We start from the raw sequence: 27,671 nt of genomic DNA, 5'->3' as shown, positions 1-27,671 counted from the left end.
GTTGCCAATCAGATGATCTGAAAATAAAGAGACTACCTTGGATTATCTGGATGGGCCCATCAGTAATCACAAGGGACCTTAAATAGGGAAGCAGAAGGCAGAAGCATCAAATACAGAGAAATGGCATTGGGAGAAAGACCGGACCAGCCATCACTGGCGCAGAAGATGGAGGAAAGGGCCACGGGCCAAGGAATGTGGGCGGCCTCTCCAAACTGGAAAAGGCAAGGAAACATATTCTCCCCGGAGCCTCCAGAGGAAGTGCCCCTTTGGGCTTCTTGATTTTAGCCCCGCGAGACCCGTGCCACTTGTGGCCTCCAGAACTGGAAGAGAATTAACTTGCGTTGTTTTAAGCCAGAAAACGTGTGGTCATTTGTTACAGCATCCATAGGAAATAAAGATGAACACGTTACACTGTGATTAACTCACCCTTTGGGGAAAGTCCAATGTGTCCCCTTCTCGAGGAGGGCTTCTCTGAGCCATCATTTGCTGATAGAATCTTCACCTTGGCCGTCCCAGAGGCCGCTGCACCGGATGACACAGTAATTTTCCATTTATTTTTCTGTAACCTGTGCTAGACCAAGGGTTCCGTAAAAGTGGGGATTGTCTTTAATCTCTGCTTGAAGAGCTAGTTTCTAAACCTTTATCCAAAATTTAGCAGCAGCTAAGTAAGCAGCCTGTCCTAGGAGGTCAATAAATATCCACCCAAAGTGATGACGGACCCATTGCACTCCTACCTGGAAACCAGTTACAAACATAAAGTGTTAAAAGTTTTATGAAATGACTTGTCATATGAAAGCTGTAACCCATGACCACAGAGCAGATGAAAGGTCAAACACAGAGCCTGGACCTGAATAGTTCTGTGTTGTAACCACCTGACAGCTGTGGGTTAGTAACACCAGGGACGAAGTCATTCACCTGGAAACAGTAGCATTTGAGTTGCAGTTAAAACATCAGAAATATACAAAGTGATTAGAATGTGAGTAAAGGCCAGCCTTGGAAAAGAAACATTTGAAGGAAATAATCATGGCTTTGGAACGAAACCAGGGTTTCATTTGCCCTCTTCGTTTTATCGTTTCTACCTGGTGAAATCCTGCCATACTTACCGCCTCTTTTCCTTTTCAGTAGTTTCTTCCCGCCCACCGCTCAACAGAGGTCATTCGGTCGCGGTGTGAATTTAGGGGAATGAGCATTTGCACTTCACGCATCTTGCCCGATTTGGAACTCGAGTCTGTCTCCTACTAAAGTGTTTCCGGCACCAGTAAATTACATGCTAAGGACGAGATGGGGTGTGGGTATTTTTTCTGCCTGGGTTCCACCTCTAAGACCTTGGGGGGTCCAGTCTAATGACTCATTCTGTAGTCATTTTATTTATTTATTTATTTATTTATTTATTTATACATTTTTTTCTTTATTGAGAGACAGAGACAGGGCATGAGCAGGGGAGGGGCAGAGAGAGAGGGCATCACAGATTCCTAAGCGGGCTCCAGGCTCCAAGGTGTCAGCACAGAGCCCCACACGGGGCTCAAACTCCCAAACTGTGACATCATGACCTCAGTGGAAGTCGGAGGCTTCACCGACTGAGCCCCCCAGGCGCCCTACAGTCATTTTCATCTTGAGGATTTCTTTATTACAGGAAGCAGAAACAAAACTCAAATCGTGTGTATTAAAAGCGTAGGTGAGAAAAGTAAAACTTCAAAGCCCTTTGAAGAGACACAATATCACTATTGCCTTGGGGTAGGTACAGAGTGACTTTAACCAGAAGTTCGGTTTTTCCCAGATAAACTACAAGACTTATTGAATCTGTTCTCCACTGACCTACTTCTAGGTGTCTATTCCCGGCTTTCGTTATAGTCCTTTAGCCTCCCTGCCCTTCTCTGTGCTAATATTAACACACTGTCTTATTTGCTACAGCTTTTTATAGACTTAGTACGTCTGAAAGGCCTTGCTGGTAAGATTTGTCTCAATAGCTGCTAAAATAATTTCCCCACATTGTCCCTCTTCAAAATTGCTATGCAGGGTGCCTGGGTGGCTCAGTCGGTTAAGCGTCCGACTTCGGCTCAGGTCATGATCTCGTGGTCTAGGAGTTCGAGCCCCCCGTCGGGCTCTGGGCTGACAGCTCGGAGCCTGGAGCCTGCTTCCGATTCTGTGTCTCCCTCTCTCTCTGCCTCTCCCCTGCTTGTGATGTTTCTCTCTCTCTCTCTCTGAAAATAAATAAACACTAAAAAGAGAATTTTAATTGCTTTTCCTGTTCTTGAATCTTTTCTCTTTCATCTGTATTTTAGGATCATTTTGTGCTCCTGATCTGTGGGGATTTTTATTGGAATTGCGTTGCATGTTTTTTTTTTTTTTTTTTTGCAAAGAAATGTTATCTTTATCATACTGTGTTTCCTGTCTATGAACATAGACTGTCTTGCCATTTATTAATTCTTCATAAATTTCTTTTGTTAAAGTGTTATGCTAAACATAATCAAATCACAACGAAAATCTCCCTTTGACTTGTTCCCCTCAAATGGGAGTATATTTTTCTCACTCAGTGAGAGCTTCACCCCCATCTAGCTTTTTTTTTCTTACTAATTTGTGGTATATATGTGAAAAGTAACGTATATCACTGTTTTTAGTATCTGTGCAGTTTATATGGATGTTTATATGGATGTTTAATTATATGGATGTTTATATGGATGTTATATTTTATTTAAGAAAACTTTTCTTGGTAGACTTTTTTCAATATTTGCTAAAGTTAAAAATGCTGCAGAGAACATCTTTACTTATACATCGTGCTCTTGTGAGGATACAGATGTAGGATAATTTTCATTAAGTGAAATTTCTGCTGAAAGTACACTCGCTTAAAATGTGTATAAATAGTGCCAAAGTGCTTTCCGAAAGGTAAATATATATATATATATAGAGAGAGAGAGAGAGAGAGAGAGTACCACATAGTACCCAGAGCATAAAAGTACCAGATCTTGGGACACCTGGGTGGCTCAGTTGGTTGGGCGTCCGACTTCAGCTCAGGTCATGATCTCGCGGTTTGTGAGTTCGAGCCCCGCATCGGGCTCTGTGCTGACAGCTCGGAACCTGGAGCCTGCTTTGGATTCTGTCTCCCTGTCTCTCTGCCCCTCCCCTGTTCACAGACTGTCTCTCTCTGTCTCTCAATAATAAATAAATGTTTAAAAATTTTTAAATAAACTAAATAAATAAATTAAAAAGTACCAGATCCCCAGAACTTCACAAGCCTCCCTTAGGTTTTATCAACTTGTTTTACCTGATAGATAAAATAATATCCCGTTTTATGTCAATGTACCTTTTCTTTAATTACGATCAATCCTGGACTTTTTTCACATCTATATACATAAATGTGTAAAATCTCTAAAAATTATTAAGATTCTTAAAGGCACTAGCCAAGGGGCGCCTGGGTGGCTCAGTCTGTTAAGTGTCCGACTTCAGCTCAGGTCATGATCTCACAGTGTGAGTTCAAGCCCCGCGTCAGGCTCTGTGCTGACAGCTCAGAGCCTGGAGCCTGCCTCGGATTCTGTGTCTCCCTCTCTCTCTGCCCCTCCCCTGCTCATGCTCTGTCTCTCTCTGTCTCAAAAGTAAAAATAAAAACATTTAAAAAGAATGTTGTATAAAGGCCCTAGCCAAGAGGAAATCTCAACAACATCTGAGGTTTTCTGAGACAATGGTTCAAAACACCTGAAATCAAACTCCATTCAAGGGGACAGCTTATCTCCCTGAAAGGTGGATATCGGACAGCATACCTAGGAGCAGAAATCAAACTAAAATCTGCCAAATTCATCTGAATTTCTTCCTTTGCTTCATTTTAAACACGCAGAAAAAATGAAGCTGAAGGCTGGAGTCCATGCCTACCAACGTCACAACAACCTGAAGTAACAAAACCTTGGAAACGTAGGGTTGAGAGGAAACCAGCAGAAAATCGCCGCCCGGTTGTACAAGTTCAGCGGGAAGATGAAAAAGGCTTTAGTCAAAGTCATTGTGGCAAAGCTCGGGCTGGCAGATAGACGACACTCAATAACAACCTGCTGGATGGCACAAATGAGTCCTGGCACAGAGGGCTCACTGGTTTTTGGACGGGGTTTTTCGCCTTACTCCGTGTTGTTAGCATTGTTTGCTGACATTGTATACATTTCTATAATTTTAAAGTTGGAGGCGCTGAGCTGATCTCTTATCTCGCGTTTCCAAAACCCGCCACTTGTGGTTTATGACAGACTCAGCAATAAAGGATTTCCAAAAAGCATGCCTTCTGTCGAGGACATGCCATCCTGGAAGACAACACATGCAGCCAAAGTACTTTGTGTCCTTCTTCAGGGGGTGAAAGAACCTTGACTTCTCTGTCTTAGCTTGCTGGGGCTGACATCCCGAGGTCCCGTAAACTGGATGGCCTAGAACAGCAGAAATGTCTTGTCTCATAGCTCTGGAGGCCAGAAGTCTGAGGTCGAGGTATCAGCAGATAGGCTTGTGCTGAGGCCGTGTCTGGGAATCAGTTCTCTCCTGGCCTCTGGGGCGCCCAGCCATCGTCGGTGCTCTTTGGTTTGTAGAAGTATGACCTTGATCTTTGCCGTCCCCTCCACGTGGCCTCCTCCTGTGTGTCAGGGTCTCCAGGTTTCCCCTTTTTATAAGGACACTGGTCACATTGGATCAGGGCCCTACCTAACAACTTCATTCTAATTTGATTACCTCTGCGAAGACCCTCTTTTCTTTCATGTTTTAATCTTTTTTATGTTTATTTATTTTTGAGAGACAGAGAGAGAGAGAGAGAGAGAGCGAGCATGAGCAGGGGAGGGGCAGAGAGAGAGGGAGACACAGAATCCGAAGCAGGCTCCAGGCTCCCAGCTGTCAGTACAGAGCCTGACACGGGGTTCGAACCCACGGACAGCGAGATCATGACCTGAGCCGAAGTGGGACGCTCAGCTGACTGAGCCCCCCAGGCGCCCCAAGACCCTGTTTCCAAACGAGGTCACAACATCTTTCTGGGGAGATACAGTCCAATCTGTCACACTCAAACATTCCCTTGATTGCCTTTCTGCATCCCAGACACCACCTATTCTGATCATTGCTCCTCTGATTAAAACAGTGAATTTCATTGGGGCTTTGGAGGTGGTTTCGAAACATAGGATACTGCATAGACAATTATTTATTTTTAATTTCTACATTGTAGTGATTTTCAACACATATGGAGATTACATGTGACTTAAAATTATATCGGGCACTGTTCAAAATAATTATCTATAAATTCTTACTGTGTGTGTGGGTTGTATCCTGTGGGAATATACCAGTAAGTGACAATTACTGGATGGATGTGGCATACCCATTCTTCAGAGAGGTCATAATACTGTAACTTCCCAGTGCTCATTTTCCTGAACACTCACAGCGGGGCTAATAACACCCCACCATCCCCGCAGGGTCACAGAGGTGCTGTGGTGGCCCAGTAACCTTTCTCACCCAGCTTCTCCATGCAGTAAAGGGACATGCACAGAGTTGCTTCTAACCATCACCTGTTTGCTCCGGTTCAGCTGGTTTCTCCTCTGGTTAAAGAGGTACTGGGTTACTTGCAGAATCCACAGCACCTTGAAGAGCTTTGGGAAGACTTTTGGTGGATTTTCAATGCAATGTTACCCTCCCCATCATTGCCAGAGCATTTATATATTCAAACAGATGGCACCTGTCTACTTAGGAGCCTTTCTTCAGAGCCCAGAAGCAGGGGCAGGGAGATTTGAGTCCATTTGCACGAGTGGGCCGGGGGAAGGAATGAGGGAGGAAAAGAACAGAGAAGACCAGGGCCCTGTCAATCGATGCAGGAAAAGCATCTGACAAAATCCAGCATCCTTTCTTTTTTTTTTTTTTTTTTTTTTTTTTTTTTTTTTAAATTTTTTTCAAAGTTTATTTATTTTTGGGACAGAGAGAGACAGAGCATGAACGGGGGAGGGGCAGAGAGAGAGGGAGACACAGAATCGGAAACAGGCTCCAGGCTCTGAGCCATCAGCCCAGAGCCCGACGCGGGGCTCGAACTCACGGACCGCGAGATCGTGACCTGGCTGAAGTCGGACGCTTAACCGACTGCGCCACCCAGGCGCCCCCAGCATCCTTTCTTAATAAAAACCCTCAAGAAAGTCGGGATAGAAGGAACATACTTAAACATCATCAAAGCCATTTGTGAAAAGCCCACAGCTATCATTCTCAATGGAGAAAAATTGAGAGCTTTCCCCTGAGATCAGAAACACAACAGGAGATCCACTCTCACCACTGTCATTTAACATACTGTTGGAAGTGCTAGCATCAGTAATTAGACAACAAAAGGAAATCAAAGGCATCAAAATTGGCAAAGATGAAGTCAAGCTTTCATTTTTTGCAGATGACATGATATTATACATGGAAAATCTGATAGACTCCACCAAAAGTCTGCTAGAACTGATACATGAATTCAGCAAAGTCGCAGGATACAAAATCAATGTACAGAAATCAGTTGCATTCTCATACACTAATAATGAAGCAACAGAAAGACAAATAAAGAAACTGATCCCATTCACAATTGCACCAAGAAGCATAAAATACCTAGGAATAAACCTAACCAAAGATGTGAAAGATCTGTATGCTGAAAACTATAGAAAGCTTATGAAGGAAATTGAAGAAGATATAATGAAACAGAAAAACATTCCGTGCTCATGGATTGGAAGAATAAATATTGTTAAAATGTCAGTACTACTCAAAGCTATCTACACATTCAATGCAATCCCAATCAAAATTGCACCAGCATTCTTCTCGAAGGTAGAACAAGCAATCCTAAAGTTTGTATGGAACCACAAAAGACCCTGAATAGCCAAAGTAATATTGAAGAAAAAGACCAAGGCAGGAGGCATCACAATCCCAGACTTTAGCCTCTACTACAAAGCTGTCATCATTAAGACAACATGGTTTTGGCACAAAAACAGACAGACCAATGGAATAGAGATTCCAGAATTGGATCCACAAATGTATGGCCAACTAATCTTTGACAAAGCAGGAAAGACTATCCGATGGAAAAAAAGACAGTCTCTTTAACAAATGGTGCTGGGAGAACTGGACGGCAACATGCAGAAGAATGAAACTAAACCACTTTCTTACACCATTCACAAAGATAAACTCAAAATGGATGAAGGACCTGAATGTGAAACATGAAACCATCAAAATCCTAGAGGAGAAAGCAGGAAAAAAAAAAAACAAACTTCTCTGACCTCAGCCGCAGCAATTTCTTACTTGACATGTCTCCAAAGGCAAGGGAATTAAAAGCAAAACTGTACAATTGGGACCTCATCAAGATAAAAAGCTTCTGCACTGCAAAGGAAACAATCAACAAAACTAAAAGGCAACTGATGGAATGGGAAAAGATATTTGCAAATGACATATCGGACAAAGGGCTAGTATCCGAAATCTGTACAGAACTCACCAAACTCCACACCCGAGAAACAAATAATCCAGTGAAGAAATGGGCAGAAGAACAAATAGACACTTTTCCAAAGAAGACATCCAAATGGCCAACAGACACATGAAAAGATGCTCAACATCGCTCCTCATCAGGGAAATACAAATCAAAACCACACTGAGATACCACCTCACGCCGGTCAGAGTGGCTAAAATGAACAAATCGGGAGACTAGAGATGCTGGCGAGGATGTGGAGAAACGGGAACCCTCTTGCACTGTTGGTGGGAATGCAAACTGGTGCAGCCACTCTGGAAAACAGTGTGGAGGTTCCTCAAAAAATTAAAAATAGACCTACCCTATGACCGAGCAATAGCACTTCTAGGAATTTACCCAAGGGATACAGGAGTGCTGATGCACAGGGCCACTTGTACCCCAATGTTTATAGCAGCACTCTCAACAATAGCCAAATTATGGAAAGAGCCTAAATGTCCATTAACTGACGAATGGATAAAGATGTGGTTTACATATACAATGGAATACTACTTGGCAATGAGAAACAATGAAATCCTGCCATTTGTAGCAATGTGGGTGGAACTGGAGGGCGTTATGCTAAGCGAAATCAGTGAGGCAGAGAAAGACAGATACCATATGTTTTCACTCATATGTGGATCCTGAGAAACTTAACAGAAGACCAGGGGGGAGGGGAAGGGGGGGAAGTTACAGAGAGGGAGGAAGGCAAACCATAAGAGACTCTCCAATACTGAGAACAAACAGGGTGGATAGGGGGCGGGCTGGGTGGGTGGGTGATGGGCATGGAGGAGGACACCTGTGGGGATGACCATTGGGTGTTGCATGGAAACCAATTTGACAATAAATTTCATATTAAAAACAAAACAAAACAAAACAAGAAGACCAGGGCCCTGAGGATCTACGGAAGGAGGTGGGGCCTCTCCCCACCCCTGCAGGGCCCAGATGTGGTTCATCCCAAAGGTCTTCCACCTCCGCAGCCACAGTGCGCAGATCCGCGTGATCTGCACTCCTGTTCCGGAAGGGCCCGTGGGTACTTTGGACCCTTAGAAGTGTAGAGTCTTGGGGCGTCTGGGTGGCTCAGTCAGGTGAGGGTCAGACTCTTGATTCCAGCTCAGGTCGTGATCCCACCAGAGTTGTGGGATGGAGTCCCGTGTGAGGCTCTGCTCTGACAGCGTGGAGCTTGCTGGGGCTTTTCTCTGTCTCCCTCTCCCCCGCTTGCTCTGTCTCTTTCTAAAATAATTAAAAAAATGAAAGAAAATAAATAAGTGTGGAGTCCTCCCAGACACGAAATGCAGGGGGGGACGGTGGTCCTGGGGTTCCCTGGGGACATCCTGTACCAGACCAGTCTTGAGGACGATGATGTCATGGTACCCCGGCCCTGGAAATCTTCTTGCGCAGGCCTCGGGACCTTTCCACAAAGCCAGGTAACAAGGGGGTTAAGGCGCCTGGAGGCCCTACTCTCACTTAACTGCTCCAGTTAGACCTGTGAGCGCCCACAGCGCAGGCGCGCAACCTTCTCCAGGAGACGACGCCCACACGGAGGCGTGAGGAACAGGCCTCTCACCCGGCCAGCGTGAGTCCGCCCCTCCCCTGCAAGGCCCGCCCCTCGACTTTGCAGTGTACGCCCGCCCCTCCCGGCCCAGCCCCAGCCCCAGCCCCAGCCCCTCCCGTGCAAGGCCCGCCCCTCAACAGTACAGTCCCCTCCCCTTCGTAGCGCAGTCCCCTCCTGTTCCACGCAGTCTCCGCCCCTCGACACCATTGTCCCCGCTCGTCCCCCTCAAGCCCCGCCCCTCCCCGGCATAGTCCCCGCCTCTCCCGGCCCAGCCCCCGCCCCCCCGGAACAGTTACCTGCTCCTCCCCGGCCCAGCCCCCGCCCCTCCCCGGCACAGTCCCCGCCCCCTACCCTGCACGCTCCTCCTCCAGTCCCGGACTCCGCGCCCAGCTGCCGCCCTCCCTCCCGCCGGACTCCACCCCTCTCCTGCCCAGGACTCCTCACGCGGGCCCCGCCCCCGCCGCGCTCCGACGCTCCGACGCCCGCGACGTTCCGCCCCCTACCGCCTTGGCCCACTCCGTGCCCACCGCCCTCGAGTCCCGCCCCGCCGCATCCGGAGCCCGCCCCTTTCCTCGGCAGCCTATTGGAGAGAACGTCGCCGTGCTCGTTGACCAATGGCAGTCGCGGCGGGTGCGTCTCGCCCCTGCGCCCTGCGTCGGGATAAATCAAGCTGCGTCCGGCCCCGTGTGCCAGTCACAAGCCATGTGGCGCGGCGGCGTCCGGACGCGCTGTTTGCTGGAGCGGCTGAGGGGCGGGTGAGAGCAGGCGGGTGGGAGAGAGGGAGGAAGAGGCGGGTGGGAGAGAGGGAGGAAGGGGCGGTCCCGACAGCGGGGAGACTCCGGGAGGCTCTGTGGTGTCGTCCGGGCCCTGAAGGGCCACACCACCGTTCCCTGCTCTGGGAGCCCGGGCCCCGGCCGAGACCCTTCCCCTTGGGGAGCCTTGACCCCAGGGCCCATCGTCAGGGAGCCCGACCCGAAACCCTTCGTCCGGGAAGCCCGGACCCGGAGACCCTTCACCTGGGGAGCCCGGAGCCCGACCCTGAGGCCCATCGCCCGGGGAGCCGGGAGCCCGGGAGACCTTTCTCCCGGGGAACCCGGAGACCGACCCTGAGACCCCTCTCTCGGGGAGCCCGGACCCGGAGACCTTTCTCCCGGGGAGCCCGGAGCCCTATTCTGAGGCCCATAGCCCCGGGATCCCGAAGCCCGACCCAAGAGTCTTGCAGAGCCTGGATGAGGGACCGCACAGGCGTCCTTCCATCGTTTCCCCCTAGCAAAGGAAAGAGGTTCCTGTCCAGTTGCCAGGGTTGGGAACTGCAGCCTGAAGTCTGGGCAAAGCGGGTCCTGGCCCAAAGAGGCCTTAACCCTGGGACCTTAGGCGGTCCCAGAGTGGGTGGCCCTGTGTGCGGTTGTCGGGGCTTTTGAAGTGAAAATGGGCATTGATGTGGATTTTAATAGGCGTGATTAAAGTAATTGTCGGCTTGCGGTTCTCATTAACCTGGCTACCCCCGTGTCACCAGTTGTGGGCAGGGAGTCCTCGAGACACCTGAGGCTTCCACACGGAGTTCTTATTTAAGCTGCGGTGCTCTTTTTTTTGTTTTTTAAAAAAATTTTTTAACGTTTATTTGCTATTGAGAGACACAGAGTGTGAGCAGGGGAGGGTCAGAGAGAGAGGGAGACACGGAATCCGAAGCAGGCTCCAGGCTCCAAGCTGTCAGCACAGAGCCCAACGGGGGGCTCGAACCCACCGACAGCGAGGTCATGACCTGAGCCGAAGTCGGATGCTTAACCACTTGAGTCACCCAGGTGCCCCTAAGCTGCGGTGTTCTTAATACAGCTGTAGCTTCCAGAAATGGACTCGGTTTATGGAGAAAAATCCGCTTCAACCTTGAGTGATGGTGGTGCGCCAGGAGTGTGTAGATAAGAACCCTGCTGATTCGCAGAACCTTGTGTGACGGATGGTGCGGTTGAGCAGTCGGCCGGTGAAGAAGCATGGGGGTGTCCTCGTGCCTCGTGTGACTATGGCGGCAGGGGCCTTACACGAGTCGCCGGTGACCAGAGAGTACGGGCGGGAGAGCCCGAGGTGCTGGGCTGCTTCTGCGTGCTCGGCGCCAGCATTTGCTCTTTGTGGTTGTGCTCTTGATGGTAAAGAACACCTGCAAATCCTCTTCTGTGATCGCGGAATCGGCTGAGTCAGGAAGGTGACGGCTCATCTTGGTGATGTTGCCTGGTGGCGACCGACTCGGCATTGTTGTTGTTTTCCTCTTCTGTGCGTGTCTCAAAGGAAATACTTGTGTCAGACAATGCTAACGTAGAAAACTCTAAAGCAAGCATATGGTGCGGTCGTGTCACCGTTCCCCAGATCACCTCCAAATGACTGACTCTCCCGCCCTCTTAGATGCGATTGCTAGAGAGCTGTTTCCCTGCTCCTCTTGATCCGTGTACGTGTGTATGTGCATATACAAAATTAAGTTCCAGTCATACAGTAGCTACGTGGCAGCCGCTGTTTTATTTCGCTCACCCCCACCCCCTCCCCTCTGGCCACCATCAGTTCTTGGGTTTTTTTTTCCAAGTGCGTTTTTTTAAAGATTATTTATTTATTTTGAGACAGAGAGCAGGGGAGGGGCGGAGAGGGAGAGTCCTGAGCAGGCTGTGCACAGTCAGCGAAGAGCCCGACCATCCCACCAACGTGAGACCATGACTTGAGCGCACATCAAGTCAGATGCTCAACCGACGGAACCGCCCAGGCGCCCCAGTGATTCTCATTTAAATGATGCCAAATGTTATTCCAGGATTGTTACCATTTGCACACCTAATTGCAGTGTAGGAGTTCCCCGTGAAGCGAGGCTTCTTGCTTTTTACCAGTTCAGTAGATGTGTAATAGGAGTTTGAGGCCACATCGTGTACCTACATGGGAAATGTCGTGTCATGTGAGAATTGTTTTTGGTGCAGGTGAGGGAAATTGGTATCGTAATCATGTTACAGTTACTTACGAGCGTTGACGTATAAAAGGCTTGCAACATGCATTTATTAGCTTGATATAGTGAAGCTTCAGCTGAGTTGAGATAAAGGTCTTAAAATTGAAAGAACTTTACTAAAAAGTGCAGAAATTCGTTTTCTGAAATGTTTGGAAAACGTAAGGCTTGCTTTTTCTTTGAAATGCCTTTGTCACGTACAAATGCCCTCATGGTGTTGCAGAATTACGTTAGCCACACAGCGCCCTGCAGAAGCGTCTAACCTCGATTGCTTTCCTTCCGCGGGGCAGTGCCAGCCTGGGAGCCCGGAGGAGGAGGGGCACCGCAGCCTGTGAGCGCGCCTTGCAGCACGAGGTGGGGGAGCGGATCCACGGCTTCACCGTCAGCCAGGTGCGCGGGCCCACACACCCTTGGGGTCTCTGTCCCAGGCCCTGGCTCGCCCGATTCACAGTGGGCTCGACCGAGTGGAGTTTGCCAGCGAAGGGATTTCCCGATGCTTCGATAAGTGCAGCTCCCCGGCCCTTCCCTGATCCCAACCCCTCCAACCCAATGCCTCTTTAGGTTTTAGAAAGTGAGTCCAGCCCATTGATGTTTCTGCACCCAGACACCTGACTGTTCTCTGCGCCGAGTGAAGACGGCCCACGTCTGTCCCACATGTACATGGGGCTGCGTGTTCCTAGCACGAGTTTGTTCCGCACTTACGCAAAAACTTTGGTTTCGAGCCTTTGGGGTTTCAGAATTATAGAAGATGGATTGTGGTCCTGCATTTATTTAACTTTGTGTTCACATTGGTTTTTTTTTTTTCTTTTACACGGTGATGGAAAAGTATGTATTTCACATCATTGACTGGCCGTCGGCCTCATGCTGTGGGTAGCACTTAGCGCAGGGAAGGGCGGGCAGCTCGCAGCCCAGGGGGACACAGGTGCAGCTGTGATACAAGGAGAACTGGATGGGCATCCTGGTGCGAGTGCGGAGAGCAAAAGGATGGGGGCGAGAGGGGGGCAGGTTCCGGGAGAAGGGAGCGGTGCGTAAGGACAGCTGCCTCCCTGTAGGCTGGACACAACAGGGACGGCAGTTCCCCGCAGGGCTCGGGAATGGGCATTGGTGCAGCTGGGTGAGGGGCTCCTGACGCGGGCGCGGGAGGGCCTTTGTGCGGTCCCTAGGGCCGTGCAGAGGAGTTTGCACTCAAAGTAGTTACTGTTCTTGAGGACCTCATTCAGAGTTCTTTCCTCTGTTTTTCAAGTTTTGTAGAGATTTATGATAAAATACGATCCTTGTTTAAGAAGCAGTCACCACGAAAGCTGTTAGGGGGCAGACAGTTCACATAGCGGCTGATTGTAAACACATTGATCATCTCTTACAAAGTAAGATATAAATAATTTAATGGTTGTAAACTCAGCAGGTATCACAGGCCTCTTTAAGCAATGTCATTTGCGTGGGCGGTCCCCAGAACACGCTCAGGACACCCGGATTCTAATCTCTGCCCTGCTGGCAGCTTGCTGTAAGCACAGACAGCCCCTGGAAAGTGGGGGTGATAAACAGTGTGGTTGTCATAGTGATGCTCTATTGTGATTGCGGGGGAGAGGCCCCCGGCACGGTGGGGACGATACAGCCGTTTCTGAAGTGCCTTTGTGCAGGCTTTCGTAGATAGGAGACTACCATCTTGGGGGTGAGGATGCGTTTGTTTTTTTCCCTTAAAAATTTTTAATGTTTTATTATTTATTTTAGAGAGAGAGAGAGAGAGAGACAGTGTGAGCGGGGGAGGGGTAGAGAGAGAGGGAGACAGAATCCGAAGCAGGCTCTGAGCTGTCGGCACACAGCCCGACGCGGGGCTCGAACTCATGGACCGCAAGATCATGACTTGAGCCGAAGTCAAAGTCGGATGCTTAACTGACTGAGACACCCAGGAGCTCCAAAATATGCGCAAGTTTAAAAAGGAAGAGCCTGTTTTTAGCCTACCAGGGGAGGAGGCAGGCATTTGGTCTGGTCTTATAGAACTGCAGATGCTTGGAGGGAAAATTATCTAGAAGTATTTTATGTAAGAACTTATTCTTTTGTTATTATTAAAAAAATGGTTATCCATTTTGAGAGAGAGAGAGAGAGAGAGAGAGAGAGAGAGAGAGAGAGAAAATCCCAAGGAGGCTCCATGCTGTCAGTGCAGAGCCCGACATGGGGGCTTGATCTCATGAACCTGTGAGATCATGACCTGAGCCAAAATCAAGAGTCAGTTGCTTAACCAACTGAGCCACCCACCTGGGTGTCCCAGGATGCGTTTGTTTTTATCGGCGGTGATTTGTACCCTCCTGGACCCTCCCGCTAGGAGCAGGTAACTGGTCCTTAGAACTGTGTGAACCAGACACAGCAAAGTTCCGTCCCAGGCCGTGGGCGCTCCAGCACTGAGCTCCCAGCAGGGCCATTCTGCGCTTTCCCGAGCTGGTGTGTGTAAAAGGAAGCCACACAGTGGGCATTGCCAGTGGGAGTAGGACTCCTCCAGGGCGGCCTGGTGTGATGGATGGAGTTGGACTACCGCTCTATGACCACGGCTCTGTGCCTCAATGTTTTCGTCTGTAGATGGGGCTGAGGATCCCTCTCTCATAAGATGACCCGTAAACTCTTGGGAAAATGTCTCGCAAACAGTGAGCGTTCAGAAAGAAGAGATGCGTAGCGTCGTCAGCCCTTGGCTTGTTCATAAGGTTTAGGGTCTGAACGAGGTGGTTTCTGATGTGCCCCCGGCCCCACCATGCCAGCCTCCTGGTGCTGCCCGATTAAAGGCAGTCAGGCCAGGCCCTGCAGTGCAGTGAACGCAACTGCCCTGAGCGCTTTTCCATCTGAGTCTAGCTGTTTGCGTCTTTATTCATTCAGGTAACGGACATCCCTGAACTGTCCCTGACCGCGGTGAAGCTTAGCCATGACAGCACAGGAGCCAAATACTTGCACTTGGCCCGAGAAGACACAAACAACTTGTTCAGGTGTGTGGTGCATCTCGGGAGCACGTTCTCGAGTGTCTCCACCGAGAACGTCTGCCGTCCGTTACGTGGTTAAAGGTCCCGGTTCACGAATGTTTTAGTTTTGTTGGCTGCATCCTGAAAACATGAGGAGAAGGTAAGTGGATTTGTGTCTAAAGCCACAGCTGGTGCAAGTTTGCAGCCTGAATTAGCGATTTCATACTCAGCGGTCGAGACTGCTTTCGCGAAGGGTTACGACGTTACGGTGACCAGATCTGGTAGCCGCGGGTGTCACAGGTTTGGAAAGTGTGCCGTACCACCCGCCTGACCTTCCCGCCTGCCGTCTGGTCTTTGCCGCAGCGTGCAGTTCCGCACCACCCCCCTGGACAGCACCGGCGTCCCGCACGTCCTGGAGCACACGGTCCTGTGCGGCTCTCAGAAGTACCCGTGCAGAGACCCCTTCTTCAAGATGCTGAATAGGTCCCTGTCCACTTTCATGAACGCCTTCACAGGTCAGCTGGCGTCTGGGACCGGGGCCGCGCTGGGCCTGGCTGCCGCACCCACGGGGATCCTCGCTGGGGAGGGGGGAGCATTCTCTAGCCTGCTGGAAGTTTAGTCTTCCAGGAAAGCCGCATGGGGGTCGGTTTATACAAACTGCAGTCTTAGGGGAGGGGCAGCTGAGATGTTTCTGGGAAATTTGCTACAAAATTTGACATCTGTAGCGTCACGTTAATGCCGTGGTGGCGGGGCTTGGAGACAGGCCAGCCAATAGACTGATGGTGTGCACGGAAGTGCGGTGAGGGCTGCGGCGAACGCGCATGGCATCAGCTCTCTGTAGATGAGGTCGTCTTTCTAGGCGCGTGAGGTGTGGCCTCTGCGCCCTGGGCAGTGAGGGGTCCCTGTTGGCGGGGGGTGGGGGAGGCTGCAAGTGGCCAATGCCCCGGGAATCTGGCGAGTTTTAAAATCTTTTCATTTATACCCAGCTAGCGATTATACTCTGTACCCGTTCTCCACACAAAATCCCAAGGACTTCCAGAATCTCCTGTCTGTGTACTTGGATGCAACCTTTTTTCCCTGCTTGCGGGAACTAGATTTCTGGTGAGTGAGGACAGATGGATTTGGACTTCAGTGTTAAGAGTCCCTGTCACTGTGTAATCAACCGTTGATTGTTATTTAGGCAGGAAGGATGGCGACTGGAACATGAGAATCCGAGGGACCCCCAGACACCCCTGACCTTCAAGGGAGTCGTCTTTAATGAGATGAAGGGAGCATTTGTGAGTTTTTTCCTTTTGTAAAATTGTGTAGAAATGATATTCCCGTGTAAAATACTGGAACATAGAAAGGTCTGGGGGAGAGTGGACATTCTCTCATGTCACATAATGTGCTTACGGCGCGGGCCCTGTTGAACTAGCCAGGGGACTGTGCAGTGAGCACCGGCCATAAGACGAGATGGCCAAGCTCCCGATTTGCTAGGACCCGGTGTTCCAGACCAGCAGCTCCCCCACTGCGGTCTCGGGCCCTGGCATCTGGTCTGCGGGAGTCTGGGAGATAAAAGTGCGCAAGGCAGTGCTAGGACATGGCCATTTTTGCTCGTTCTTGCCCAAGTGCAGTTCCCGAGCCTGTGTTACGTGTTGTGTGATAGCATTTATCGGATCCGGAAGCAGATAGGAAAATCCAGCGGTCTCCTGTTAAGCCAGACGTTAAGAAGATTTATTTGCAGAATGTGCAGAAACAGTGCTATTCTTCTCAGTGGTATTTCTGCTTTGTTAAAAAATGTTTGCTAACATGTAGTGATGGGTTAAGATCATGAGTGAACAGGTAACTTTTTTAAAAGGTCTCAGCTTTAATTTGTAACAGAAAAGCTATGTGTACACACACTCCTATGTAATCAGGAAACCCACCTCATGGAAAGCTCTCTGGGGGCCTCCCTGAGTTTTAGGATATGAGGCTCTGGAGACCAGGTGGTGTGAGAGCCTCTCTCCGGGCCCCGTCCTCACAGCCCCTCGCACTTTGGAGTTCTGCCCTGACGCGGGCTGCTTTCCTGCCCCGTGCTGCTTCCTTAGCCATTAATACTTGGTTCGGGCCCCGTGCCTTCCAGCACCTTCTGGAAATTCAAGTTAGAGTGACAGCCTTTGCTCCGGAAGCCCACGGACCCCCCCCCCCCCCCCCCCCCCCCCCCCCCCCCGCAGCTCGCGGCAGGGACTCTTGCACACTGTTGTGCACACCGCTGCCCGGCGCTCCGCTGTGCACTTGCTGTGGGCCATGCACACTGCATAGTGAGTTTTCTTTTCTGAGACACGTCATCTCTGGGTCCTGTGCAGAAACCCTGGGTGGACTCTGTTAGTGTCTGCACCCACGGCCTTGTTTACATCGTCACAGTTTGAATCACAAGGTGTTACAGGTGTATCGCCCAGAGGGTTAGTAATTTGCTGTGTTGTAATGTAACAGTGTGTGTTATTTTACACTTCTGTGTACAATTTTTTTCATTTGAAGACAGATAACGAGAGGATATTCTCGCAGCACCTTCAGAACCGACTCCTGCCTGACCACACGTACTCGGTCATCTCCGGGGGCCATCCGTTGTGCATCCCAGACCTCACGTGGGAGCAGCTTAAACAGTTCCACGCCACCCATTATCACCCTAGTAATGCTAGGTAACGTTTCAGTTTTAAAGCTGAGTTAATGGTGGGTTGATTCAGAGTTGTTTGCATACAGTAAGTGACACGGCTTCTCTCACGTGTGGCCAAGAACTGTTTGCTCAAGAACTCTGTAAGGTTAGATGATTCTTAATGGATTGCCCCTCTTGCGTATGTGGACGCTCATTCTGAAAGTCTGCGGCAAGAACTTTTTATTGTTATCTTTTTTTAAAGTTTTGTGTTTTTTTAATTTTTGGGAAAGAGAGCGTGAAAGCAGGGGAGGGGCAGACAGAGAGGGAGACTCCCAAGCAGGCTCCGTGCTGTCAGTGCAGACCCCGACGCGGGGCTCCGTCCCACCAACCGTGAGATCATGGCCTGAGCTGAAATCGGACGCTTTAACCGACTGAGCCACCCAGGGGTCCTGGTGGTTTACTTTTAATAGTTAAGTTTGTGTCCCTGGAGCACAAGGATGTGCCCTGCTGAAGTTCCCAATCCACACTCGCTGATGCTTGCCTGAAAGCACCGAGTACTTCCTTCCGGATTTTCAGGTGGTCCCCGGAATGGTCGTCCGGCCCAGACGAGCCGCGTGTTTTGTACAGCTGGTTTTCTCCGTGTAGACACATCTGGCGGGTTGGTGTTGTGGGATCCTGTGAATACTCTGTTCCTTGTCTGTGCTTTTATTTACTTACGGCTGACCCATGTTTATTGCCTGGAGCACTTCCTTTCGTAGAGTTGGCAAAGTTTTCCGAAGACTTCTCTAATTTCTTTTACGTTTAGCGGCTGGACCTCGTGAGGAGGCACTTCCCTCCTCAGTAGGGGCCGCCGGGTCACCCTGAAGTACAGTCTGAGGGCAAGGGCGGGTGCCTGCTGCTTCCTCGGCTGTTCTAGGGGGAGATGGTGACGTAGCTCCTCCAGGGATGATAGAAGAGGCTGGCCTGTTGTATTGTAATACCACGATGACCTCATAGAAGTATTTTTGTATATGTGTATAGTTGAGATGATAGAATCAAATGAGATCTGTTGTCTTTTTTTTTTCCCCTTATGCTCAAATTGTTTCAACTGTGGCCCGAGGAAAGTCATTTAATTGCCTTCCCTTTCTTACAGCTTCTTTGGTCTTCAGTACTAGCTTCTGTGCCCCTGCCCTGATCCAGGCGCGTCCTGCTCCAGATCTGTGGTCACTTCTTCGTGTAAGGAGCCCTGCGGCTGCATGGAGGCAGCCATGGTCTTTAGGGCCCGGGGTCTCCATGGACGCCAAGGATGCTGCTGCTTACTGGTTGTCACTCTGGAAACCAGGAGTGGAGAGTTCCAAAGGATCTTTCAGATATTAGTTCTCAAAATCCGATTTATTTATCTCATTGGGATATAGCTGACAGATGGCATTGCGTTAGGTTTAGGTGTGCAGCAAGGCGGTTTGGGTCACGCGGGTCACACGCAGTCCACTGTGGTGACCTGTGGTCACCATGCTGTCCTTTATATCCCGGGGACTCACTCGCCTTACAACTGCAACTTTGGACCCCTTTGACCCGTTTCGCCCACCCCCTCCTTCTGGCAGCCACCACTCTGATTTCCGTATCCGTGAATCTTCGCTCGGAGAACAACGTACTAAAAAAAAAAAAAAAAAAAACAGATCAACTCTGTCTTTGTGCCCTTTGCCCCCTGGATGAATGTGCTGTCTTAAAAACACGTAATCTGGAATTTGTAGGCTCGGTCTAAACTTTGTGAACTTCTTCAGTTGTCAGCGTGACGGAGGACTGCATTCCTGTAGCTAAGGCCGTGAAACGTTTTAGCGTGCAACTTACTTCGTTGTTGGAACACCTTTATATAGTATGTTTAAAATAAACTTTTGGCAGGTTTTCATTTAACTACATCTTTCTGCATGATTTATGTTGTGTTTGAGCCACCTATCTTACAACAAGATCAAAAGCCTGTATTTGGTCTTTGTAGTTATAACGTAAGTGAAAAAAATGTGTTTTTATACAGACTTCATCTCAGTATGGGACACATTCATCATTAGCTGCTCTCGGTGCATAACTTCCATTTTTACATTTCATTTTAGTTCTACTCTGGTCAACGTCTCATGTTGTAGGAGTTTCAGGTGGACGGTATTGTGATTCAGCAGTTCCACGCTTCAGTCGGTGCCCATCGGGGCTCCTGTCACCCCTTTCATGCCCAGCCACCTCCCCTCTGGCAACCGTCTGTTCCTTTTCTGCCCTTAAGACTTGTTCTGGTTTGGGGGTGCCTGGGGGGCTCAGTCGGTTAAGTGCCGGACTCTTGATTTTGGCTCAGGTCGTGATCTTGTGGTTTGTGCATTCGAGCCCCACGTTGGGCTCTTTGCTGACTGTGTGAGGTCTGTTTGGGATTCTCTCTCTTTCTCTCTCTCTGCCCCTTCCCTGCTCACATGCAAGCGAGCTCACCCTTTCCCTCTCCCTCTCTCAAAAGAAACTTAAAACTAAAAAAAATTAAATAAAGACTGTTGTTTTGGTTTGTCTCCTTTTTTTCCCCCCCTTTGTTCATTTGTTTTCTTTCTTAAGTTCTACAAATGAATGAAATCACATGGTGTTTGTCTTTCTCTGACTGGGGTATTTTCCTTCGCATTATCTTCTCTAGCTCCATCCGTGTCATTGCAAATGGCGAAATGTCATTCTTATCATTCCATTCTGTGTATGTGTGTGTATTAATATGCACACTGTGTTTTCCTTATCCGTCTGTCGGTGGACACTTTGGGACTTCCATAAATAATTACGCTGCAATAAACACAGGGGTACCTACCTATATCCCTTTGAATCTGTTTTTGTATTTTGGGGGAAATACTCAATAGTGTGATTACTGGATAATATATGGGGTTCTTTTGTGGTTCAATACAAATTTTAGGATTATTGTAGTTCTCTGAAAAATATTGGTGTTTTGATAGGGATTGCATTAAATCTGTAATGGCTTTGAGTGGTGTGGACATCTTAACAGTGTTCTTCCAATCCCTGAGCATGGGCTGTCTTTCCATTTGTTTGTGTCGTCTTCAATTTGTTTCATCAGTTTTTTATATTGTCTTTGGAGTACATATCTTCCACTCCTTGGTTAAGTTTTTTCCTAGGTATTTTATTATTTTTGGTGCAATTGTAAATGGGATTTTCTTAAACAAAATTCCTTTTTCTGCTATTTCGTTATTAGTGTATAGAAACGCAACAGACTTCTGTATGTTGATTTTGTGTCCTGTAATTTTGCTGAATTCACGTATCAGTTCTAGCAGTTTTTGGTGGGGTCTTTAGGGTCTTGTATTGCATAATGTGTCATCTGCAAACACGGAAAGTTTTGGTTCTTCCTTAGCAGTTTGGACGCCTTTTATCCCTTTTGCTTGTCTGAGTGCTGTGGCTTGGACTTCCAGTGCCGTGTTGAATAAATGTGTGGTGACCAGGGTGGACATTCTCATCCTGACTTTGGGGAAAAAGCTCATTCAGTATGACGTTAGCTGGTGGTTTTTCATATATGGCCTCTGTTATGTTGAGGGGTTTCCCTGAAACCTGTTCTGTCGAGGGTTTTTATCATTAATGGATGTTGTTCTTTGTTGGATGATCTTACGGTTTTTAATCTTTTTTTTTTTTTTTTTAAGTTTATTTTGAAGGTGAGAGAGAGTGAGCACATGCGTGAGTGGGGGGGAGGGGCTGAGAGGGAGAATCCCAAGCAGGCTCCACACCGGCAGCGTGGAGCCCGCTGCGGGGCTTGACCTCATGAACCATGAGATCATGACCTGAGCTGAAACCAAGAGTCAGACGTTTAACTGACTGAGCCACCCAGGTGCCCCTTTTATCGTTTCTCTTACTGATGTGTGATGTAGCACAGTGATTGATTTGTGAATATTGAACCATCTTTGCATCCTGAGAATAAATCCCACTTGATCACGGGGAAGAATTTTTTAAATACATTGTTAGATTTGGACTGCTAATACTTTGTTAAGCATTTTTGTGTCTGTGTACATCAGAGATAATGGCTGTAGTTCTCTTTTTTTGTGTGTGATATTTTTTTCTGGTTTTGGTATCGGGTAATGCTGGCCTCATAGAATGAATTTGGAAGTTTTCCTTCTTCATCTATTTTTGGGAAAAGTTTGAGAAGAATATTTATTAACCCTGCTTTAAACGTTTGGTAGAATTCGTTTATGATGCCATCTGGTCTCAGACTTTTGTTTATTGGGGGTTTTCAGTTACTGACTCAGTTTCTTTCCTGGTTATTGGTGTATTCAAATTTTCTGTTCCGTTTTTGGTAGTTTATATGTTTCCAGGAATTTATCCATTTTTTCTAGGTTGTCCAATTTGTTGGCATATAGTTTTTCATAATGTTCTCTTATAATCCTTTGTATTTCTGTGGTGCTGGTTGTTACTTCTGTCTCGTTTCTGATTTTGTTTGAGTCCTCCCTTTTTTGATGAGTCCATCTAAAGGTTTATCAGTTTTGTTGATCTTTTGAAAGAACCAGCCCTTGGTTCCATTGATGTATTCTATTTTTTTAGTTTTGTGTATCATTTATTTCTGCTCTAATCTATTATTTCCTTTAATCTGCTGGTTTGGCGTTTTCTTTGTTATTTTTCTAGCTCCTTCAGGTGTAAGGTTAGGTTGTCTGTTTGAGGTTTTTCTTGCTTCTTGAGGTAGGCCTGTATTGCTACAGACTTGCCTCTTAGAACTGCTTTTGGTTTATACCAACAAAAGGATTGGACCATTGTGTTTTCATTTTCATTTGTTTCCATGTCTTTTTTGATATCCTCTTTGATTTCTTGGTTGACTCATTCATTTTTTAGTAGCACATTATTTAGCATCCATATATTTGTGCTCTTTCTAGTTTTTTTCTTGTGATTGATTTCTAGTTTCATAGTGTTATGATCAGAAAAGATGTATGGTATGACTTCAGTCTTTTTGAGTTTGTTGAGACTTGTTTTGTGCCATAATATGTGATCTATTCTGGAGAATATTCCATGTGCACTTGAAAATAATGTGTATCCTGCTGTTTTAGGATGGAATGTTCTGAATATATGTTATATCCATCTGGTCCAGCATATCATCCAAAACCACAGTTTCCTTTTGATTTTCTGTTTAGATGATTTGTCCATTGATGTAAGTGGGGTGTTAAAGTTCCCTACTATTATTGTGTTACTATCGATTACTTCCATTATGTTTGTTATTAGCTGCTTTACGTATTGGGTGCTTCTGTGTTGAGTGCATTAATGTTATAGTTGTTGTATCTTCTTTAAAAAAATTTTTTTTTAACATTTATTTTAGAAAGACTGCAAGTAGGGGAGGGACAGAGAGAGAGGGAGACACAGAATTGGAAGCAGGCTTTAGGCTCTGAGCTATCAGCACAGAGCCCGATGTGGGGCTCGAACCCATGAACTGTAAGTTCATGATCTGAACCAAAGTCAGACACTTAACTGACTGAGCCACCCAGGTGCCCCTATAATTGTTCTGTCTTCTTGTTGGGTTGTTCCCTTTATGATTATATAGTGCCCTTCTTTGTTTCTTGTTACAGACTTTGTTTTCAAGTTTATTTCATCCAATGTAAGTATTGCTATCCTGGCTTTCTTTTCACTTCCATTTGTATGATAGATGTTTCTCCATCCCCTCACTTTCAGTCTGCAGATGTCCTTAAGTCTGAAATGAGTCTCATGTAGGCAGCATATAGATGGGTTTTGGTTTTTTATGCATTCCATCACCTTGTATCTTTCGATTGGAGTATTTGGTTATGTATATTCAATTATTGATAGGTATGTACTTACTGCCAGTTTGTTACTTGTTTTATGATTATTTTTCTAGTTCTTGTCTTTAGTGATATACTTGGATTCTTTTTTGTTTGTTCTTTTCACGTCTGTTACTGAATTTTGATAAACAGTTACCATTAGGTTTGTATATGTCTTCTTTAACACATAGCAGTCTATATTAAGTTGATGGTTGCTTAAGTTTGAACCCATTTTTTATCCCTCCCCCATATGTTGGGTATATCGTGTCATATGTTACATCCTTTTATGTTGTGAGTCCCTTGACTGATTTTTACAGATATACTTGTTTTTACTGCTGTTGTGTTTCTTAATTTTCTTACTGTCATTAATGGTCTTTCCTTTCCACTCAGAGTCCCCTTTGACATCTTGTAGGGTTAGTTTAGTAGTCATGAACTTCTTTAATTTTTGTTTATCTGAGAAACTCTTTATCTCTCATTCTGTTATGAATGATAGCCTTTCTGGACAGAGTATCATTGGCTGCAGATTTTTTCCTTTCAGCACTGTGAATACATCATGAACCTCCCTTCAGGCCTGCAAAGTTTCTGCTGAAAAATCCACTAATGGCCTAACAGGGTTTCCCTTGTATATAACTTTATTTCGTGACTTTTAAAATTTCCTCTTTATCACTTTTTTTTTCTATTTTAATTACTAGGTGTCCTGGTGTGGACCTCCTTGGGTTGATTATGTTCGGGGCTCTCTGAGCCTCCTTGATCTGGATTTCTTCCCCCAGATTAAGGAAGTTTTCAGCTGTTATTTCTTCAGATAACCTTTATGCCCCCTTTTCACTCTTCTTCCTCTGGAATCCCTAAAATGCAGATGTTAACTACAGTTGATGATGTCACTGAGTTCCCTAAGTCTGTTGTCATTTACAGAATTCTTTTCTCCCTGATTGATGACTTTCCATTGCTCTGTCCTCCAGGTTGCTGATTCCTTCTTCTGCTTCCTCCAGTCTGCTGTTTCTTCCACCTAGAATATTTCAGTTTCACCTGTTGTGCTCTTCATCTCTGATTGCTCCTTTTTGGTCTGTGCTGGGGCCTCACTGAGGTCTTCCTCTCCTTTCTCAAGTCCAGGGAGTGTCTTTATGACCATTACCTTCAATTCTCTAGCAGGCACGTTGCTTTTCTCCATTTTGCTTAGGTTTCTCGCTGTCATTTTGTCTCCTTCTTTCAGTTGGGACACATTCCTGTGTGTCCTCATTGTCTCGCTCTCAGTATCCGTTCTGTGTGAAAGTCAGCTGTGTCCCCCACTCTTGAAAGTAGTGGGCAGGTGCACACTTTTAACAAGGCGACACTGGTCCTCTGCCAGAGGGGATGTGCTGCCGTGCAGGAGACCGGGGTCAGTTGGGGAGATCTGCAAAGTGCGCGTGCGTGGGGCATGCAGTCTTACCAGGGTGTGTGTCCTCCGCTGGAGGTGATCGGCCGCTGTGGCTGCCACCCCTGTAAAGCATGCATTTAGGAAACACGGTGATGGGAAGGTGTGCCCTGGGCTCCTGTGGGAGGGGATCCCCAGCACTGGGGCTGAGGCGGGTGGGGGGGGGGATCGGGGGGCACAGTGTAAGCAGGTCTTTGCTCCTGGCGGAGTCTCCCGTCGTCTCTGTCCCTCGGGACACGCTCTGACGCCCTCCTGCCTGCCCCTCTGTTTTTCAAGCTGCTGCTTCTTTGCATTATCTCCACTGGCTGTTTGTTATGCCCTCTCTTCAAGGGCAGGGACTCCGCTTCCTATCGCCTCCAGGTTCTCCCAGAAAGAGCCTGCCAATTTTTAAAGTTCCAGCTTTAGGTCTCGCTAGTTGTAAGAACTCGTGAGATCCGGCCCCTCTCATTTTCACAGCCAAATATTACGGGGATTCATCTTCCCATGTGCTCTCCCCGGAGTGACAGTCTGTTTCTGTCCCCTCTCCCCGCCCATGGGCCCTTCCTCCAGCAGACGGTCTACTGGTCCACTTAGCTCCCCACAGCGACTCTGCCCGTCCTTCCCTCTTCAGTGTGTACTCTCCTCTGTGTTTAGCTGTGGTGTTTGTTCTGGCAGTGTGCGCGTGGTTTCCTGGGTGATTTACCTAGATGGGACTGGATCTGCTTGTGTCTGTGGGATGAGGTGAGCTGAGGGGTTTCCTACTCTGTGTACCTTCCATTTGATACGGAAAGACATCTGTGTAGATTCCCAGTCGTGTAAACTGAGCTAGACTGATACATTCTCTCAACATTTCAGGTTCTTCACTTACGGCAATTTCCCGTTAGAACAGCATCTGAGACAAATTCACGAAGAAGCACTGAGTAAATTTGAGAAAATTAAGCCAAATACTGCAGTGCCCACTCAGAAGCCTTGGGATAAGCCAGTAAGTGCCCCATCCAGGGAATAGACACTCAGTACATTGAAATGGAGAGCCAGACTGCGTACTAGTCACAGGATTTTCAAATGTTGAGGGCTCTGCCTTGAACGTAAGAGCTTCTTGAGCCTAAGGAACAGTTATGTGTCTGAAAAGAAAGTTAATTTAGTGAAAAGCATCTCCTGAGCCACGTTATACACACACAGGGAACTTACTAGATTAAACCTAGTCTTTCCTACTGTGTCCCTACTTAAAGCATCGTGTCGCTTTACAGAGGGAGTTCCAGATAACATGTGGCCCAGACGCACTGGCTGCAGATTCCTCTAAACAGACAACCGTCGGGGTCGGCTTCCTCTTACCAGAGTAAGTGTCCGCTGTGAACTGGGGAAAGTGCAGGTTAGCAGCTTTGGAGGTGAGTTTTCCAAGTGTAAATGGGTCGGCGGTTGGAATTTCCAAGTCCAGCAGCCGGTGGATGTCAGGGAGGGCTTTAGCAGCGTCTGGGGTGGTTTGGGGGAAATCACTTTCACTAGCTATCCAGAAAAATGTAACTTCTCTTCTCGCTGCATTGTAAAGCTTATTTCTGTGGAGAAAGGTGGCTCGGACAGCGGTTAACATTTGTGGGGTGGGATCCCCGATGCCACTGAGCGGGAGAGGAGCGCAGCGAACGCCGGCTTGACAAAAACGCACGACACACACAATTCTGTAGTTGTGGAGACGTGGACACGTGGGGCACGCGGGCAGGAAGGGGTCCTCCGCCGTGCTGCTCCTGTCGAGGTGCAGACAGTGCAGTTGTGATTGGGATGATACAGGTCGGAGTGCTTGGCACACTGTAGTATGATAACATTCGATATGCGGCTAAATCAGCTTCATGCTTTGGGACCCCAAAATAATGCAGTTTACTAGAACTTTGCAAACCAAAAAAAAAAATTATTCTCTCTTATCCATGTAAGTTAAAAATAGAGGGTAAAGTGTAAGAATTTGTATTAGGTCAGCTTTGGAAATGAACGTCGATTTATTGGTGATTTTAATGATTTTGAAAACATTAATGAGGGCCAACGGTTTCCCTTTTTCTCCCCTGCCCTTTGCATTAAGCATCACTGATACGTTTGAAGCCTTCACGTTAAACCTTCTGTCGTCACTCTTGATCAGTGGACCTAACTCCCCCTTCTACAAAGCATTAATTGAATCTGGGCTTGGCACAGACTTCTCTCCTGATGTCGGGTAGGTTTCACGATCGGGTCAGTAGTCGCGGTTGGGACCAGTTTTGACATTTGACGGTGTCTGGACACGTTTTTGGTCGACACGACTAGGGAGGGGTGTCGGCACCTGGTGGGTGGGGTTAAGGATGTAGGATGCCTGACACCTCACAGTCGCGGGACGGTTCCGCTCCCGCCCCAAGCACAGAACTGTGCCTTAGATTGTGGGTCCAGTACAGATAATTCCATCTCCTGGAGGGGACGTTTGGAAAAAGAGAAAAGAAAGATCGCTTGTTCAAGATCTCAGGATGGCATACTGCTGCCCGTTTTAAAAGCCAGGTCGTTAAATACTCTTTCAAATCTTAAAATTTTGTAAAAGCGCAGCCGTTCTGTTTTTAGATTTAATTTTGCCATAACTCTATAAAGTTCAAATTGTATTGGTTTTTAGAAATGTTAAGTGGACACGCGTGTAACAGCACGTGTGTGCGCGGACCAAATGTCCGAGAGCACCGCCGTCACTGGCTTTTTCTTGGAGGACTCGGGAGCCTCAAGCGTCCGTGGCTGTGCGGTCGAGAGTGCGTGATCTTCCAGCGAGCACACCGCGCGTGGAAGGTGTCCGCGGCTGCCGCACAGTCTGCCTTTGTGTCGTAGGTACAACGGCTCCACGAGGGAGGCCTACTTCAGCGTGGGCCTGCAGGGGGTCGCCGAGCAGGACGTCCAGGCCGTCCGGGACATCATCGACAGGACCATCGAGGAAGTACTCCAGTGCGTGTGGCTGCTGGCCATCGCCGGGCCGACCTTCTCCATCCCTGATGCTTTCCACGCGGGACCCCCCTCCCCACCCCAGCCGC

General features: G+C 47.8%; 1 protein-coding gene across 3 annotated transcripts in view; it reads left to right on the top strand.

Moving 5' to 3' along the window:
• Positions 1–9,664: 9,664 nt before the first annotated feature.
• The window catches only part of PITRM1 (pitrilysin metallopeptidase 1), a 43,835-nt gene continuing 25,828 nt past the window's right edge, over positions 9,665–27,671 (top strand). For 2 of the 3 annotated variants that reach the window (XM_030322954.1, XM_030322955.1), the window contains exons 1-11: positions 9,675–9,751; positions 12,258–12,357; positions 14,830–14,936; positions 15,273–15,424; positions 15,896–16,010; positions 16,090–16,186; positions 17,406–17,566; positions 25,507–25,633; positions 25,899–25,987; positions 26,717–26,845; positions 27,472–27,585. In XM_030322954.1, coding sequence (XP_030178814.1) covers positions 9,699–9,751; positions 12,258–12,357; positions 14,830–14,936; positions 15,273–15,424; positions 15,896–16,010; positions 16,090–16,186; positions 17,406–17,566; positions 25,507–25,633; positions 25,899–25,987; positions 26,717–26,845; positions 27,472–27,585 — 1,244 coding nt within the window. In that variant the 5' untranslated portion in view covers positions 9,675–9,698. Of the gene's footprint in view, positions 9,752–12,257; positions 12,358–14,829; positions 14,937–15,272; positions 15,425–15,895; positions 16,011–16,089; positions 16,187–17,405; positions 17,567–25,506; positions 25,634–25,898; positions 25,988–26,716; positions 26,846–27,471; positions 27,586–27,671 lie in introns of all 3 variants that reach the window. The other variant, XM_030322956.2, reaches the window with a different exon arrangement.

The sequence above is a fragment of the Lynx canadensis genome, chromosome B4 (genome assembly GCF_007474595.2).
Source record: "Lynx canadensis isolate LIC74 chromosome B4, mLynCan4.pri.v2, whole genome shotgun sequence".
NCBI classification, from domain to species: Eukaryota; Metazoa; Chordata; class Mammalia; order Carnivora; family Felidae; genus Lynx; species Lynx canadensis.
Note: the sequence above shows the minus strand (reverse complement) of the source record. Positions and strands in the feature narration are given on the sequence as shown.